This window comes from Anopheles coluzzii, chromosome 3 (genome assembly GCF_943734685.1).
Source record: "Anopheles coluzzii chromosome 3, AcolN3, whole genome shotgun sequence".
Taxonomy (NCBI): domain Eukaryota; kingdom Metazoa; phylum Arthropoda; class Insecta; order Diptera; family Culicidae; genus Anopheles; species Anopheles coluzzii.
The window spans coordinates 92,656,088-92,671,426 of NC_064671.1; the positions used below are offsets into that span (position 1 = coordinate 92,656,088).

At 45.6% G+C, this 15,339-nt stretch overlaps 1 protein-coding gene across 2 annotated transcripts in view; it reads left to right on the plus strand.

Annotated features, from left to right (window-relative positions):
• The window catches only part of LOC120954942 (protein kinase C, brain isozyme-like), a 58,945-nt gene extending 44,646 nt beyond the window's left edge, over positions 1 to 14,299 (plus strand). For both annotated transcript variants that reach the window (XM_040375304.2, XM_040375301.2), the window contains exons 6-14: positions 5,430 to 5,558; positions 8,974 to 9,127; positions 9,201 to 9,429; positions 9,502 to 9,807; positions 10,070 to 10,161; positions 10,606 to 10,807; positions 10,890 to 11,078; positions 11,148 to 11,288; positions 11,372 to 14,299. In XM_040375304.2, coding sequence (XP_040231238.1) covers positions 5,430 to 5,558; positions 8,974 to 9,127; positions 9,201 to 9,429; positions 9,502 to 9,807; positions 10,070 to 10,161; positions 10,606 to 10,807; positions 10,890 to 11,078; positions 11,148 to 11,288; positions 11,372 to 11,524 — 1,595 coding nt within the window. In that variant the 3' untranslated portion in view covers positions 11,525 to 14,299. The remainder of the gene's footprint in view (positions 1 to 5,429; positions 5,559 to 8,973; positions 9,128 to 9,200; positions 9,430 to 9,501; positions 9,808 to 10,069; positions 10,162 to 10,605; positions 10,808 to 10,889; positions 11,079 to 11,147; positions 11,289 to 11,371) is intronic.
• Positions 14,300 to 15,339: the final 1,040 nt, after the last annotated feature.

The following is a 15,339-nucleotide window of genomic DNA, read 5'->3' on the forward strand; positions in this document are numbered from 1 at the left end:
GGCAGCACGTTTGAATTAGAGGTTCGTTGCTACGTTCAAGCATGTCGGGGAATTGGTTTTGCTAGAAGAGTGTTTTTGCGTATGAAAATTCTACGAAAATTGCAACGTTGTTTCACTACATTTCCACTGAATGGAGAAATCACGAGAAACCGCTAGAAACTCCCATTATCCACAACTGTGGCGACGTTTGGAGTTTATTTAAATGCGTTCCAGTGGCGCTCGCAAAACTTTTCCAGCGCCGCGGCACCACCGGCAACTTCGGCGTGTTGGCCAAAATGGCCGTGAATGGTGTTCGGGGCGCTGTGCGGGAAGAAGTTTTGCGTTTGTGTTTCACATTACAGTGTAACGGCGCCCTTTCACTGATTGGAGCAGCGAATCAGTTTGAATTATTCAATAAACGAAGGCAAAATTATCATTACATTATCAGGCGCGCTTCCGTGCGGTTGTGTATTGGTGGGTCGTACGGGAAGGGATACAGGGGACTTATTTACAACCTCGATGGGGTTTTAGCTCCCCAACAAAAGGCTGCGTCGTTGATCCATCCTTGCGTATGCTGAATGCGGGTCGCACACCACAACAAGGGCATAGTGTTGTGGATGGAAGTGGTGGATTTCAAGAGGATTTCCTAGAACATAAATTATCATATTTGTCTTGACCCTGGGTGGAAAATCATAGGGAGACATTATTGTATTGCCCACAATATTATTACACAGAGCTCTCTCTCTCTCTAGTGATATATCCCTTTAGTTGGGAAACGAATGTGTAATAAATGTTTTGAAAAGCACTTTCCTTATGGGATTAATTGTAAGCTTTATTGAAGGATTTTAAGCGTGATTTCCTTAAGGAATGGTATCAAGTTGTTTCACGAACCACAATCAACACAACAAACACTTGCAAAGCATGTACACAAGACGTGTCGCTTGTAAATTTGTGCCCACAAACGTGCTTCAATTTCCCAAACGTCTTGATCTTCGCGATTTTGGAGCGTGTGCATGAGAAAATGCAATACGGGAGATAGTATCAGAAACAAATCTTTCCTCGCAACCGTAAGTATATGTGTGTGTGTGTTTGTCTCACGTACACAAAGACGCACACGACAAACCCCAGCCACCACACGGGGACACTCGAGCAGAAACATAACGCTCAATGGATTCCTGCACCGCCAAACGGGGAATCGAATCGCCCCAACTTTTGGCCCTAACGATCGCAATAATTGGACTCGTTTCTTTTTCGCCCTTTCCTCCCTCGGGGATTTACCACACGCGCGCCTCTAACACTGCTCCCACGCTTTCTTTACCCTCCCCCGATTGGTGTGTAAATTCTTCCGCACGCCGGAACTGCTTGGCCGGATTATTTGCAGCGCCACGAAAGGATTTCCTGAGCGGGGGGTGTTGCTTCGTCCATCTTTTTACTTCCGTCGAAATTTACACAAAGCGCACGCCGGGGCGCCTTGTCGCGTTGGCGGAGGATGTGTTTTCTCTCTTTCTTCTCCCCATTCTTTCCCGGGGTAGCGTTACTGTTGCAACACTGTAATCACTGTGATTACATTTCATTGCAAGTTCGTTGCCGGCTGCAGGCTGCAAAAACATTCCACTCGTGCAGCGATGCAATAGGTGCGGAATGGTGGGACCAGGTGGGGCAAATAACAGAAAATCCCCTTCCGAGTTGACGGCAAGTCGTTAAAATGCCAACGATAATGGCGCTCGGGGATGCGAACGAACTCATCGCCTCGCCTGCAAGTGGTGGCATTCGAGTGGGATTATGTGCACCTTGACGGGGCTGTGGGCCGCCCCTGCATCTGCTCTGCTGTTTCCTGTTTCCTCCCCCTCTGGCGGTGCAATGCGAAAATCAAATCGAGCAAACAGTCGCAGCGAGGTGAAGAGGGATTGTTCCATTCTTAACCAAAGTTCAATTCCAATTGAAGTCATTAGTTGGGGAAACTCCCTGGGCAAAGCAAATGGCCAGACGCGGCAAAAGTGTCACCGGAAAATGAATTCACTCCCCGAGACACACGGTGCTCAAAGTTCAAGCCAAAGGAAAACAACACGAAAGCGAACGACAGCGGAAGCGATACTGCCAGCGATCCAATTTGAAAGCTGAAAGCGCGCCGGTCCAAAAGAGCAGAAGTTGATTTTTCGTTCTACCCGCCAGATAATGAGATGATAATATTGCCTTTGTTCGGCGTTCGGTTCGGTGTGTGGGGGGCGTTCTCTTTCCTGTCGCGGTGCGCGGTATAATGGGATGAGAAGGTGTGGTGCTACAGCCCGGCGATGAGTTGGCGATGGTCTTCTGCAGCGACATTATTATTTCCGGTAACAATTGCTCAAAATAGCAATTGCGTTAAGCGAGAGCGGTGAACAAAAACCGCCCGAAGGTATGCAATGCGCTTGGCAAAATTGTATTTTTTAAAGTAATTTAGCGAGCTTTTGGGGCGGTAAATGCTATCAAAAGCACGTAAAACGGGGGACATAATTTCATACTTTATGCTTCCCGTTTCAGTTGGAAAGCTGCCCAAAAAGGGGGAAATGTAAAACATATTTCAACTTTACTTCACTTCCAGACTCATTTTCTTGGAGACTTTTTTTTTGGTGTTGGTGGACCAGAAAGACTTTTCTTAACTTTCTTATCTTCGTGAGAAGTACGTGGTTTTGCCCGTCATTTCCTCTGGGGGCTTAATGTGCGGAGGGAAGAATATTGTTTTGTTGGAGTTGGCAAAAACTACTTCAAACACGTTTGCCGTTCGCCTGCTCCGGCCTCCGCTCTTGCTGCTGTCAGTGTGCTGCTGCTGCTCATCATCATCATCATCATTCGTTCGTGACAGTATCCGGTGTTTCCTGGAATCACACCATTGAAACAGACCCAGCAGAACATTACGGGAGCAAAGCCCCAGTCCTTCAGGAGGGTGTAAATGGGCTGGCACAGAGCGCACAACTCATGCAGGGTTTGCTTTCAACGAAATGAGCACTTTCTTGCCAAATTTGGGAACTGCAAACGAGCAGGACAAAGAGTTCGTTTCCTTTTTTCTGGCCATTCTCTGTGTGTGTACATTCTCATCTCATTTAGCTCGGGCAGCTTTATGCAGGTCATCTTCACGTCCAGGAATTTCCTCCTCGCACACGAGCGGCGTGTGCGTGCGTAACAAGGGAAAACGGGCAGGCAGTGCAAGATAATTAAATTTTCCAGTAATGGTAGCCACTTTGGTTTTCTTGCCCCACGGAGGACGGGAAGCAAAGGACTGAAATTGAAACTCAAAGCTCGGGTAAAGTAGTGTGTGGGTGTGTGTTTTTTTTTGCTTCTTTGCTTCCGTCTCCAATGTCCTCCATCCTGTTGCCAGAGTTCCGTTGCTCGCGATCGTACCACGGGCAGGTTACGAGCAGCAAACGCGACCACTGCTCACCTTCAGTTGTTAAACGACTGGTGCGCGCGGCCATTCTTCGTTGCCCATTCTTCTCGAATTACCATCGCAGCATCGTTTGCCGCTAGGTGAATGGTGGGAAATAAACAAGACAAAAGCGTACAGCGTGGCATTACTGGTCGGGTCGTAAAACACGTGCCTTTAAAGCGACACAAGCGGAGAAGAAACCGGCACTGATGAGGCAAAGGGAAGCGGACTGTGGGGACAGGCACTGCTCTTAAATCGTGTGTGCTGGGTTGCATTTGTTTTACAGTGAAGGTGGATGAACGGAGGTGGATAACTTTATCGTCCCCTACGGTGCATTACCGTTGATGGATTTTCGTTCGATTGGATCCAGAACGACGTGGGATGCATTTTATGTGTCTCGCGCTGCAGAACAAAAGCGGTGTACGGTGTGTTTATTGGAACCGCTCAACGACCAGCAGCTGGGGTGGGATGATTGGCACAGGTGAACGCGAGATTCAGTGGATGATGAGGTGTTTATGATGAGGTTTAGGAGTGGTAAGATCCGCTCGTCTGCGAGGGAGACTATTCTGGCGATGACGTTGTTTGAATGGGAAGTACTTCATGCACTTGGTACCAAGCAATAGCAAAGAATTTGGGACTGGATTTTACCGCCGAAATGCTTGCAGCGCATGAATAAGGAATTGGGCAAATAAAGCGCCTAAAGTTATGCAAAGGCAATGACAAAATCAAATTTATACGGTTGAGTACGTGTTTTTTAAGAGTTTCGGGAAATTTGTGAAGTTTTTAGCGTGCAAAGATCGGTCATGGATCGATTTCCATGTGAAGCAGACAGATCCGTGTGTTTTTTAAGGACTGATTATAGAGTAGAATTGTTTTTAATATATTTTCAACAGCAGATTGAAGAGAAATGCATGGACTGACAATACCCCTTCACCGATCTGACTGTGCCTGCGTGGACTCTGTTTGTGATAGCGTGCTTGCGAGTGTGTGTATGATTGGGTCGTAAATTCTTCAGCGACAGCATACTTGTGTAGATTGTCTCCTGCCAAACTCTATCGCTCGCTGTAAACCTCCGTCTATCTATGTCACTCTTGCACATACCCCATAGACTTCTCTGTCCCTTTCTAGCCTTATTTAACCCTTAATTGTACGTGTGTGTGTGTGTATTCACTTGCTGTCTCTCATGTGTTGAGCCTTTTAAAGCCTACTAACAAAGTTTAAAAAAGAATAAACTCAATTTAAAAGATATCACTAACTCCAACAAAACATCCTGCTCGAATGTTTGCTCCATCCCCTCTTCCACCTCTATGTGGCAGATGCGAATTTCCTATCCTTCTTGTGGGCACGTATGGATGTAGCTATTCTACTCTCTCTACCTTTCCCCCTAGCTGCACTAAACCTCTCAATAGACGTCTTGTGAAAGCTTCTGCCTAACTTACAATACTCACAATATCACCTACACAAACATGTATAGCTTTTCAAACTAGATTTAAAACCAGTTTCTGCTCCATAAACAACTGCAAGGACTAAAGCTCCAACAAGCGCGAAGCGATAATGCTGTACGAATGTTGCTTTAAAGCACCCAAGCTCACCAGAGTTTCACTACTCTACAATGGATATAGCTCGGTTTCTTACACCATCACACTAGTTTATCCACTACACATTAAAAAGTATTATTTAAGAAAAAAAAACTGGAAATAAACTGTCTTTTCTTTTAGATGTACTTTCTTCTTCGTCGCCGTTTTCTGCTATTTTCTCTGTGTTTCTATCTTTTCAATCTACATCTTCTTGTCTCTAAAACAATATATGACAGATTAAAAACATAACTGTAAACTTCATTTTAAAATTAACCAAACAAAAAAACAAAAAAAATTAAAGTAGTTTAAATCCATCACTCATACCACCTTCGTCATACCCAATGAACATCCGTTCAAGATCACATTGCTAATTTGTTTCCGTTGCTCTCTTTCGTCGGCTCTTCTCGTTCGGCTGGTGCGTGCGACGACCTTCCAACCCGCGTGATTGGCCGATTCCCTTGCCGGCGCAGCATGTGATATGAACGTGCACAAACGGTGCGAGGAGAGCGTACCGAACCTCTGCGGATGTGATCATACCGAGCGCCGGGGGCGCATCCAGCTGACGATCACGTATGCGGCGGGCAAGCTCAACATTGAAGGTAAGCTATCGCATACCCGGGCGGTTCGTTTCACCGGAACAACTTTTATTATTTAAGCCGTAGGCTTTTCGTGCTCGTGCCCGGAAATAAAGATCCACCTTAAGATGGTTGGGGAAGGCTTTTTAAATATCCATTGTTTCCTTCTGAGAACCTTTCGCTATCGCGGACGAAGTGAAGACCATAAAAAACAGCTCCGTTTTTTTCGAGCGAATCCTATCCACTCCAATGCACGGTAAAGCGATTGTACATTTATTATGCCAAATTTATGTACATCACCCATAGCAACCTTTTTATCCCGTAGAAGCATTAGAAGCAAAATTGCTGCTATCCCTACCCCCATGGTGTACTCGTGGAGCCTCATGCGTGGAAAAATCAAGCATCCGCTGTTTGCGCTGTGGCGAAGAAATGAAGGAAAAACAAAAGACCATGTGTAACAAACAAATACAGCTGGGGGGTTGGGTTTAATGGTACGAAGGTGGATGAGAATAAAACGGGCACAGTGAACACACACACACACATAACGACGATGGGAAAGTGTGTGGTTTAAGAAACATCAACTTCTCAAACTGGGTAACGATTTTAGCATGCCGGAAGTGGAAGCAATTGAAGTGCTTGGCTCGGTGCAGCTTTGCTCTCAGCAGCAGCAGCAACAGCAAAATGGATTAAGCTTTTCAGCAACAGACACACACACACACACACTCAGAAAAGGACGTTCGATTGCTAAAGATTGACGTGAAGGGAAAGAGAAAAGAAGGAAGCAATGGACCCCTGCATACGGGCGGATAAAATGGGAAGAAAAGAACGATCCGAAACGGATGCGGTTCAGCTCGAAATGGTGTTTCTGTTTCAATTGAAGAAAAGGATTAATTCGATCTGTGTGTTTCTCTAGAATAGAGGGGCTCGTGCTGGTGAATCGGTTTTACAGCCCAGCATAAAAGGGGATCCCACCGGGACTTGGGTGTTGTTTTTATTTATATTTTCTTTGCACTCGGCCCGACCGGCTCCGTTTGATTGATAGGACGTAAAATGTAATGCGATAAATTAAAGTGATACACTACTAGTACGAGTGCGAGCGTGAGTGTGTTTGTGGGAGATAGAGACGGGAAATGGGGACTAGCATGAAGCTTAACGAGGGATTTAACACAAATGAGTCGATCGGGGAAATTGAAAAAAGCTCATTTATCAGCTTCAGTCGAGTGGTATGGGCAACAAGGACATTTATACAACCCTGCTAGAAGAGGGACAAACTTAAGGTAAAAGGGTTTTGTGTAAAAACTGAAGTCATATAACATTTTTTGCTTTTAAGCATAATAAAATGCTGTTTAGATCGAGTTGTTTTTATTGCTTTCCCAACAAGCGATTACCAACCGAGCGCTCGCATCAATGCCCACGAGACACAACTCCTCTATGCGCCAGCCGTCAGCACGATTGTTATTGCACTGTAGTGGCAACGTGTTGGCAAGACAAAGTTGTGTGCCACAATGTGTTCCCGGTTTCATCACAAACCCCTTTTATCCCCCTTAGGTTCGGTGTGGAGTTTCTCTTCCTTCTCTCTTCCACTCTTATGTGTGCAGCCACCGGTCCAAAAAACACTCACATTTATTTTCATGACCGTACGCTCCGGCACCCTTCTTTTGTGAATAGAGCGTGGATGGAAAGAGAAAAAAACGGGAGCTGAGAAGTGGAGTGGATTTTTCTTTATGATCACCCTTCACCCACTGCAAAGGGGATGACGGGGTGCAGGAAGAGCACGTCGCCGTCTTGGGCTGGAACGGCTGGACGGTTCAACACCTCAACACCTAAATTACACCGCAGTACAAATCATCACGCGATAACAACGCGCCCGGCAAAACCGCATAAAGATCTCTTTCGTACAAACACACACACTTACACAGAGAGACTGGGATGGCACCACAGCAGTGGAAAAGCAACTGGACTGGAACGGAGACATCCTTACCTGGGTTGGTTTTTGTGTGTTTGCAGGCGAGTCGTCGGCGAGTCTTCGGTCGGTTTGTGGTGGAGGAAACCCGATGTTATCTGCTGAGGGCGCTGAAGGAGGCCTTTCAAGAGATGATAAAATGATCACAGCAATTCATGGCCTTGCCTGGAGGATGGCTTTATACGTTCGTGTTTTGGGGTGGTTTGTTTTGTTTGCTAGTTTTGAATTGTTCTTATCGTGGCGTTTTGTTGTAGATCGGTGGTCTTGTTTCGTTAGAAGATTCTGGCAAGAAGGTTTTTGGAGCTGTTTTTTGTTCAGTTTTTCTCCTTTGGTGCTTGAGCTTATTCGTATAAAAACACTTGAAAAACGATGGCAGGGAACCAGCAAGTAGATATGTTGAAAAATATGGAATGTTTGAATGATTTTTGAATGATTTAACGATCAAAAATACAAAATGTCTCTGTTTTGGATGGAGCAGCCCAGTACTTCATCGCAAAAGAATAAGCGTTTTTGGAAACTGTTTCCAGTGATACAAATATTAATCTGAGCTTAAAAGACAAAAGAAAAGTAAGCTCTATCGCAAATAATCCCCCACAATCGTATCAACTGTTGATTTCAGCTCCAACCGCTTCTGAGGCGCACGCACACACGTGCAGTAGAATAAAAGCACCGAGTGCCATGTAACACCGAAAAGCTCTTGCACATCGCTTTCAATTATGATTGCACAGGCGTCCGGGTTGGGAGGGAAAAAGCAGCCCGGCAGCAGGAAACAAAGCAAATCGCAGTAGACAGTAACATTATGTCGGCCCGACAACACACACACACACACACACATAGTGGTAAAAATGGCTGCTGCTGCCGAAAAGAAGGGCCTGATTGTAGTGCGCGTCCGCAAGCGTTGGCAGACGGGGACGGTATTTTAAAAATACAACCCCTTTTTGCACACTACCTTCGTTGTGTTTGTGTGTGTGTATGTGTGTGTATGTGAGGGAAAAATCGAAATGTTTGTGCAGGGCGAGCTTAGCCTCTAGTGCTACGGGAGCATAATGTTGCATCATTAGAACGTCGTTTCGGAGACACGAAACAAACATCGCCTCCCCACCCGGTGGCTGCCACAGGGCGCCTTTCTTCTCCTCGCGTCCGTTTTGTGCCTTTCCCTTGTGCCTTTAATCACGGGTACAATGGGGGAGAAAAATGGAGATGAAACGATGAGCCTTCGTCTCCGTGAGCACGCTAATGAATAGCTCGAAACAATAACGAGATGGCTTTGGGTGAGGATGCACAAAACCCCAAGGCCGTTAATGGTACGGGCGTGTGAGGGTGCTTGACAGCGAATAGGAGCATGCAAAAAGTACAAGATATTTATATATACATTTTTAATACGCTTACCCACCGTGCGGAGTGAAGCATCATCGTTAAAACAGGATTCTTTGCATGGGAATCAACCTTTCTCGTTCTCTTTCTTCCCCACAACAGTGAAACAGGGCCGCAACCTTATTCCGATGGATCCGAACGGTTCCAGCGATCCGTACGTCAAGATCAAACTGATCCCGGACGCGGACAACGTGAAGAAGAAAACCAAAACCATCCGGGCCTCGCTCAATCCGGTGTGGAACGAAACTCTGATATTGTGAGTATTTGCTTGATGGCTCTCACCGTCGCAACTGGCTGACGGCTTCTTCTTCTTCCTTGCCTCCTGACAGCGATCTCAAGCCGGAAGATAAGGACCGTCGCCTGCTGATCGAGGTGTGGGACTGGGATCGTACCTCGCGGAACGATTTCATGGGCTCGCTTTCGTTCGGCATCTCGGAAATCCTCAAGAACCCGGTCGATGGGTGGTTCAAGCTGCTCACGCAGGAGGAGGGCGAGTACTACAACGTACCAGTGCCGGAGGAGGGTGCCGATCTGGTGCAGCTCAAGAGCCAAATGAGGGTAAGCGGGTGTGCTGTGGTCTATGACTGTTTTGAAAGACAATTACAACTTCATTTCCTGCGCGTGCGATAGAAAACATCCATCACGAAGAAGATCCCGATGATGGGCGACAAGGACGTGCCGCATAACATGACGAAGAAGGACGTCATCCGGGCGACCGACTTCAACTTCCTGATGGTACTGGGCAAGGGTTCGTTCGGCAAGGTGATGCTGGCGGAGCGCAAGGGCACGGATGAGCTGTACGCGATCAAGATCCTGAAGAAGGACATCATCATCCAGGACGACGACGTCGAGTGCACGATGGTGGAGAAGCGCGTCCTGGCCCTGTCCAGCAAGCCGCCGTTCCTGGTGCAGCTGCACTCTTGCTTCCAAACCATGGTAAGACGGCATTTTCAATGCAAATTGCATACATTTGGGCGAAACACTGAGACAATTGTTTGAAAAAGCGCCTACAGTTAGGCAATTTGTCTGGCAGCATTCTATAGCAGCATGGATTTTGTCATGCAAATTGCCTACATTTAGGGGAAATTAGCTAATTAGAAGCAAAAAAACGCCTAAAGCTATGTAATTTATATTGAAAAACACGCTCTTCAAGACATAATTGGAACGGCATTACATTCTCATTCTCATACCATTCCAGGATCGTCTGTACTTTGTCATGGAATACGTCAACGGTGGTGATCTCATGTTCCAAATTCAGCAGTGTGGCAAATTTAAGGAACCAGTCGCTGTGTAAGTGTCCCTTCCCCTCTCCCCGTTAAATGTAGTACCGTGGCGAAGTGCCATTATACCTATAGCAAACAATGCGGCAAGGACGATGACGCAAAGAACGCGCGTTGCTGCGAGAATGTTATTAAGAAAATTTTGCCCTCTTGACAACACAAGTGAGAGAGCGAAAGAGAGAGAGCAAACAAAAGTCATTTTTGTAGCGGCTAATTACCGGTTTCGGTAATTCAGTTATCGCATTCCGTCGCCGGGATACGCTTTCGCTCGCCCCGGTCCGAAGAAAACAAGGCGAGCGAGGGGCCCACTCAAGAGTTCGCCGGAAAAAGCGATCGATTAACCGGTGGCTAATTGAATGAGGGCGTTCTAGCTTTCGGTGTCGGTGTTTATTTTCGGTTCTGAATGTTGTTTTCTTTTGCTTTCCCTTCCATCACCACCACGACCTTTCTCCAGGTTCTACGCGTCGGAGATTGCTATCGGGTTGTTTTATTTGCACGCGCGGGGCATCGTGTACCGCGATCTGAAGCTGGACAACGTGCTGCTGGACATGGACGGGCACATTAAGATAGCCGATTTCGGCATGTGCAAGGAGGGCATCCTGGGCGACAAGACGACGAAAACGTTCTGCGGCACACCGGACTACATTGCGCCGGAGGTACGGTCTGCCGCTCACCGGGCACTTACTGTATGGAGTTTAATGTATCGTTGCTGGCGTTTTGGTCATTGCCTTTTTGCAGATCATTTTGTACCAACCGTACGGCAAGTCGGTCGACTGGTGGGCCTACGGTGTGCTGCTGTACGAGATGCTGGTCGGTCAGCCCCCGTTCGATGGGGAGGACGAGGAGGAGCTGTTTGCCGCCATCACGGACCATAACGTGTCGTACCCGAAGAGCTTGAGCAAGGAAGCCAAGGACGTCTGCAAGGGGGTAAGAGAGGCATTGAAGTATTTGAGAAAGTTTAAAGAACATTAACATTACTGTGTTTCCATGTTTTAGCTGCTCACCAAAAACCCGCAGAAACGCTTGGGCTGTGGAGCTCGCGGCGAGGAGGACGTTCGTGCGCACGCCTTCTTCCGCCGTATCGATTGGGAAAAGATTGAGAACCGTGAGGTGCAGCCACCGTTCAAGCCAAAGATTGTAAGTCTCTTGCTGAGCTTGCCCCCCCCCCCACTTGTGCATACTTGCTCACACAAATCTCTTTCTCCCGCGTTACATCGCAGAAACATCGCAAGGACGTGTCGAACTTCGATCGACAGTTCACGTCGGAGAAGACCGATCTTACCCCGACCGACAAGCTGTTCATGATGAACCTGGACCAGACGGAGTTCAACGGCTTCTCGTATCTTAATCCCGAGTTTGTGCAGTACGTCTAAGGCGGCACGGGGGCAGAATGTGGACGCCCAAAGGATGTCCCTCCGCCGTGGCGTCGTTCTTCCCGTGACATTTTAGATTGCAATTTCCCCTTAAAGCAATTCTTCTATCCTCCCACGTCGCAGGGCATGCTCATGCCTGCCAAGCTGGCGTTTTTTTTGTTGATCGTTTTTAATGTTTGTTTTAATTTATCCAATTATCTGTTATTGTTTCGCGCGTGCACTCGCCCAAAGAGATTCGTTATGTTCTTAAGTAGTCATTGTTTATACGCGGCTCAAACCGCAATGGAAAAGGGGAGGATGAGTGGATTGCGTTACGCTTTTACCAGTTTTGCCAGTATGTGTGCTTGCCACCCGAAAAAGTTCCATTTTGAAAGCGAAGCTGCTTCATCGGTGAGTGTTCTGTATAATGCCATAATGCTCTCTCGCACACCCACACCCACTCTGCCATTCTCTGTGCAGTCTTCCCGTGTGCGCGTGGGTTCGTTTTCTGTTGTTATGTTAGTAAGTGTGCGAAAGGGTTGATAGCAGGCAGCAGGAAAAGGCGTTTTTGAGTTTTTCGTTTGTACTTTGTTTTTAAATGGAAAATCCTTGCCTATATAAAAGTCATTCTCTTCGGAAAGCAAGAAAAGCCTGTACTTCAAGAGCGTTTTTAAGAAAACAAACACACACACACACACAATCCATACTCTCGTATAATTCCTGTACATGTTTAGCTAGTAAAACTAAAAAAAGCAAAGCTACCAAGGCACGCGAGGATTTGTCGCGCATGTTAGCGATCCATCTGAACCGGCTTGGTTGTTTTGTTGCGCGCGAGCGCGCATGTGTGTGTGGGAGAACAAAACAAAAAAAAAAACGGGAATCTAATTGCCAAAACAAAACACTTTTATCTACTAAATACCACTTTTACACTCAATACCGTGTTCCCAGCCGCCCGCTCAGGGACTGCCGGTGTTCGGTTGCGGTGTTTCGGGACGCCACGTGCTTTGCTGGTGCGCAACGTACGCAGCAACGCAACGAACGCAGCAGCCTGTGAGGTGTTGCAGTTGGTTGCACGCTTTAAAACATCTGCACCTTGTTAAAATCTACACACTTTTATACTATATAAGCATTTAACGATAGTATGCGTGCGCATAACGGGCTCATTAATAGCAAGTGGCAGGTTAAATCTTTCCCCCAATTGCGTTACTCTCACGTGAGCGCGGCGAAGCGTGCGCGTTTTCTAATTGATCTGTTGCGTGTCCGTTCGTTTACGCTGGGTGTGTTGGGTGCAACGTTCAATCAGTTTTCTCCGTTTGCGTTTTATTTCAGCAACAAAATTTAGATAAAAAGAGACAACTATTTTTCAGTGCGAAGAGGAACGTGTAGTAGAACAGTACATACACAAGTAATACATTAACTAGCAAGCAAACAACCAGTAAAATGCTCCATTTGGCTGTGTGCACTGATCATGTTTTAAATGGCCCGGGGCGCTCGGCTTCGGGTCAAGACTTTAGAGGGCCCTATTTACTCAGCAGTTTCACACAACTTCCCCCATCCCCCCCACATCGTACTGGACGAGTAGAATTGCATACATAAAACACACACATACTCTCTCGCTCACACTCTATTTATAAAGGGGGGCTTTTGGGTTTTTTTAGATAAATAATGGAAGAAAAAACCAAACCCTTACACAACTAGAATAATGGCACCTGAACTTTGCTGCTGGAAGGTAAACAGAGATGGAAGAAGCAGGAGATTAGCAAACACAATATACAATTAACCATTTAAAGTAATAAACAAACAAAAAAAAACAGCAACACGTAAGACAGGATCAAACCATGTGTAGGTCTCGTGTGTACTAAGAAAACACCACTTTTTCAACTATATAGAGCGTTAAAGGAAAACCAAATGAAGCAAAGCTATTTGTGGAATGTGCGTGTGTATGTGTGTGGAGAGAGATTTAATTAAGGAAAGAGTATGCACCATTCGTTTCACATTCGACACGCGCGACAAGCGGTGCATTCTTCTGCGTTGTGTAGATCGGACGGGTTGGGTCAGGTCTAGGACCCGGCAAGGTATAACTTACGTGCCACAGAACAACACAATCATTCAGCATTAAAAGTAAAGACAGCAAGCACCAAACCAAAACAGAACATCAGTGCACGCGTTCGCGATTAATCGGTAGAAATTGTCGAATATATACACACAAACACACACGCATACTCGTTTTAGTAGCAATAATAGAGATAACAAATATAATAATCGTAATGACAGAGCAAGAGAGAGAGAGAGACGGGAAAGATCTATTAACAATCTGACGGAAGGGGAAAAGGAAACCTAGCTTCAACACCTGCACCTTAACCTGATAGCTCACAGAGCAAAGACGGATGCAACCACACTCTGCAGCTACAAAGCAGACACCTTTCATGAACAAAGCAAAAGAAATCTCATTTCCACTTACACACCCGCAAAAGAAAAACACAAACATCTCGCTGTCTCTCGAAACCTGTTTATGAACAACCAAAAGGAGCTTTAATCTTGCACTTTACTGATGTATTTATATATGTATCGAATAATGCAACAAACAAAACAAAACAAAAAAACAATGTGAGGTAAAATAAAGGGAGAAAACTAGCAAAGACAGTGAACGGTGGGCGATATATTTCCAGTAGGAATAAAACCACATTATATGACTTATACTAATGTAATGGAATGAAGAAGAGAGAGAAAGAGAAAAAAACACACAGCAAACAATACACATAACATTATTGATAGAGTAAACACGCATTTGCAAAAGAGCATACATCGCACCCGGTAGATCAAGAAAGCCGGAGTACAACTCACTATCACAGTACACTTTCTTACAGACGAGAAGGAGAAGAAAACACTATGGAAAGTTAAAACACAACTCATAGTCACAATGGCAATTCACAGTTAAATGAGAACAACACAATTGAGGTACCGAGTGAGCCCAATCTTACGGCGAGACCTATTTATTGTGCTTTGCAAAACTCTAATTGTCTTGAGCAAGTGAACGTGAAACCCAAAAGGTACATCATACACCAGCAAAAAGAAGCAATTTAATCACACAATATAGAAGAAGAAAGAAACACAACCAAAAACACACACTCATTAAATGCAAAATAGAATACACAAGATAGAGAAAAAAAAACAGCGCAATCGTACACTCTTCTATAGCGGATATGTGAGATATGTGGAGAAACAAAAAGTAGATAACCGATTTCAAACAAGAAAAAGGAATGCAAGGAATGAGCGCTGCAGAGAGGAAGCTAGAGCAGAAGAACATTGAAAGATCTAGTAGATCATATCAGATACACAGCAAGGAAAAGCTATAGATATAGGCACTGTCTCTTCTAGAAGTAGAGCAAAGAATGCGTCAAATGATAGTGAAATCCGCATTATTGGATGTGATTTGATTGGTTTGGAATGGATGAAGAGGAAAGTCGTTCAAAGCGAATGTAAACGAAAATGACAATCTATATAAACGTTATAACAAGAGAGAAACAAACACTATTAAGACGAAGTGAGCAATGTGGTAGAGATGAAAACAGAACAGAATAGTAGAAATGTGACTCAACACAGCAAGTAACACACGAAGTAAATGGCGTAAGCGAATAGTAGAAATCACACAAACACAAACACACAAAACAGACACATCACACGGGGCAAGTATCATGCACGATCGGTGTTAGGCACCGGTATTCTAACACATCCTCTAAGCCTGAGATCTTACGAAGCAAAATTGGGGTATTGATATGGAGATGTGCATTGCTTCCTACTCGACACAGACACACAGACACACACACTTACTCTTT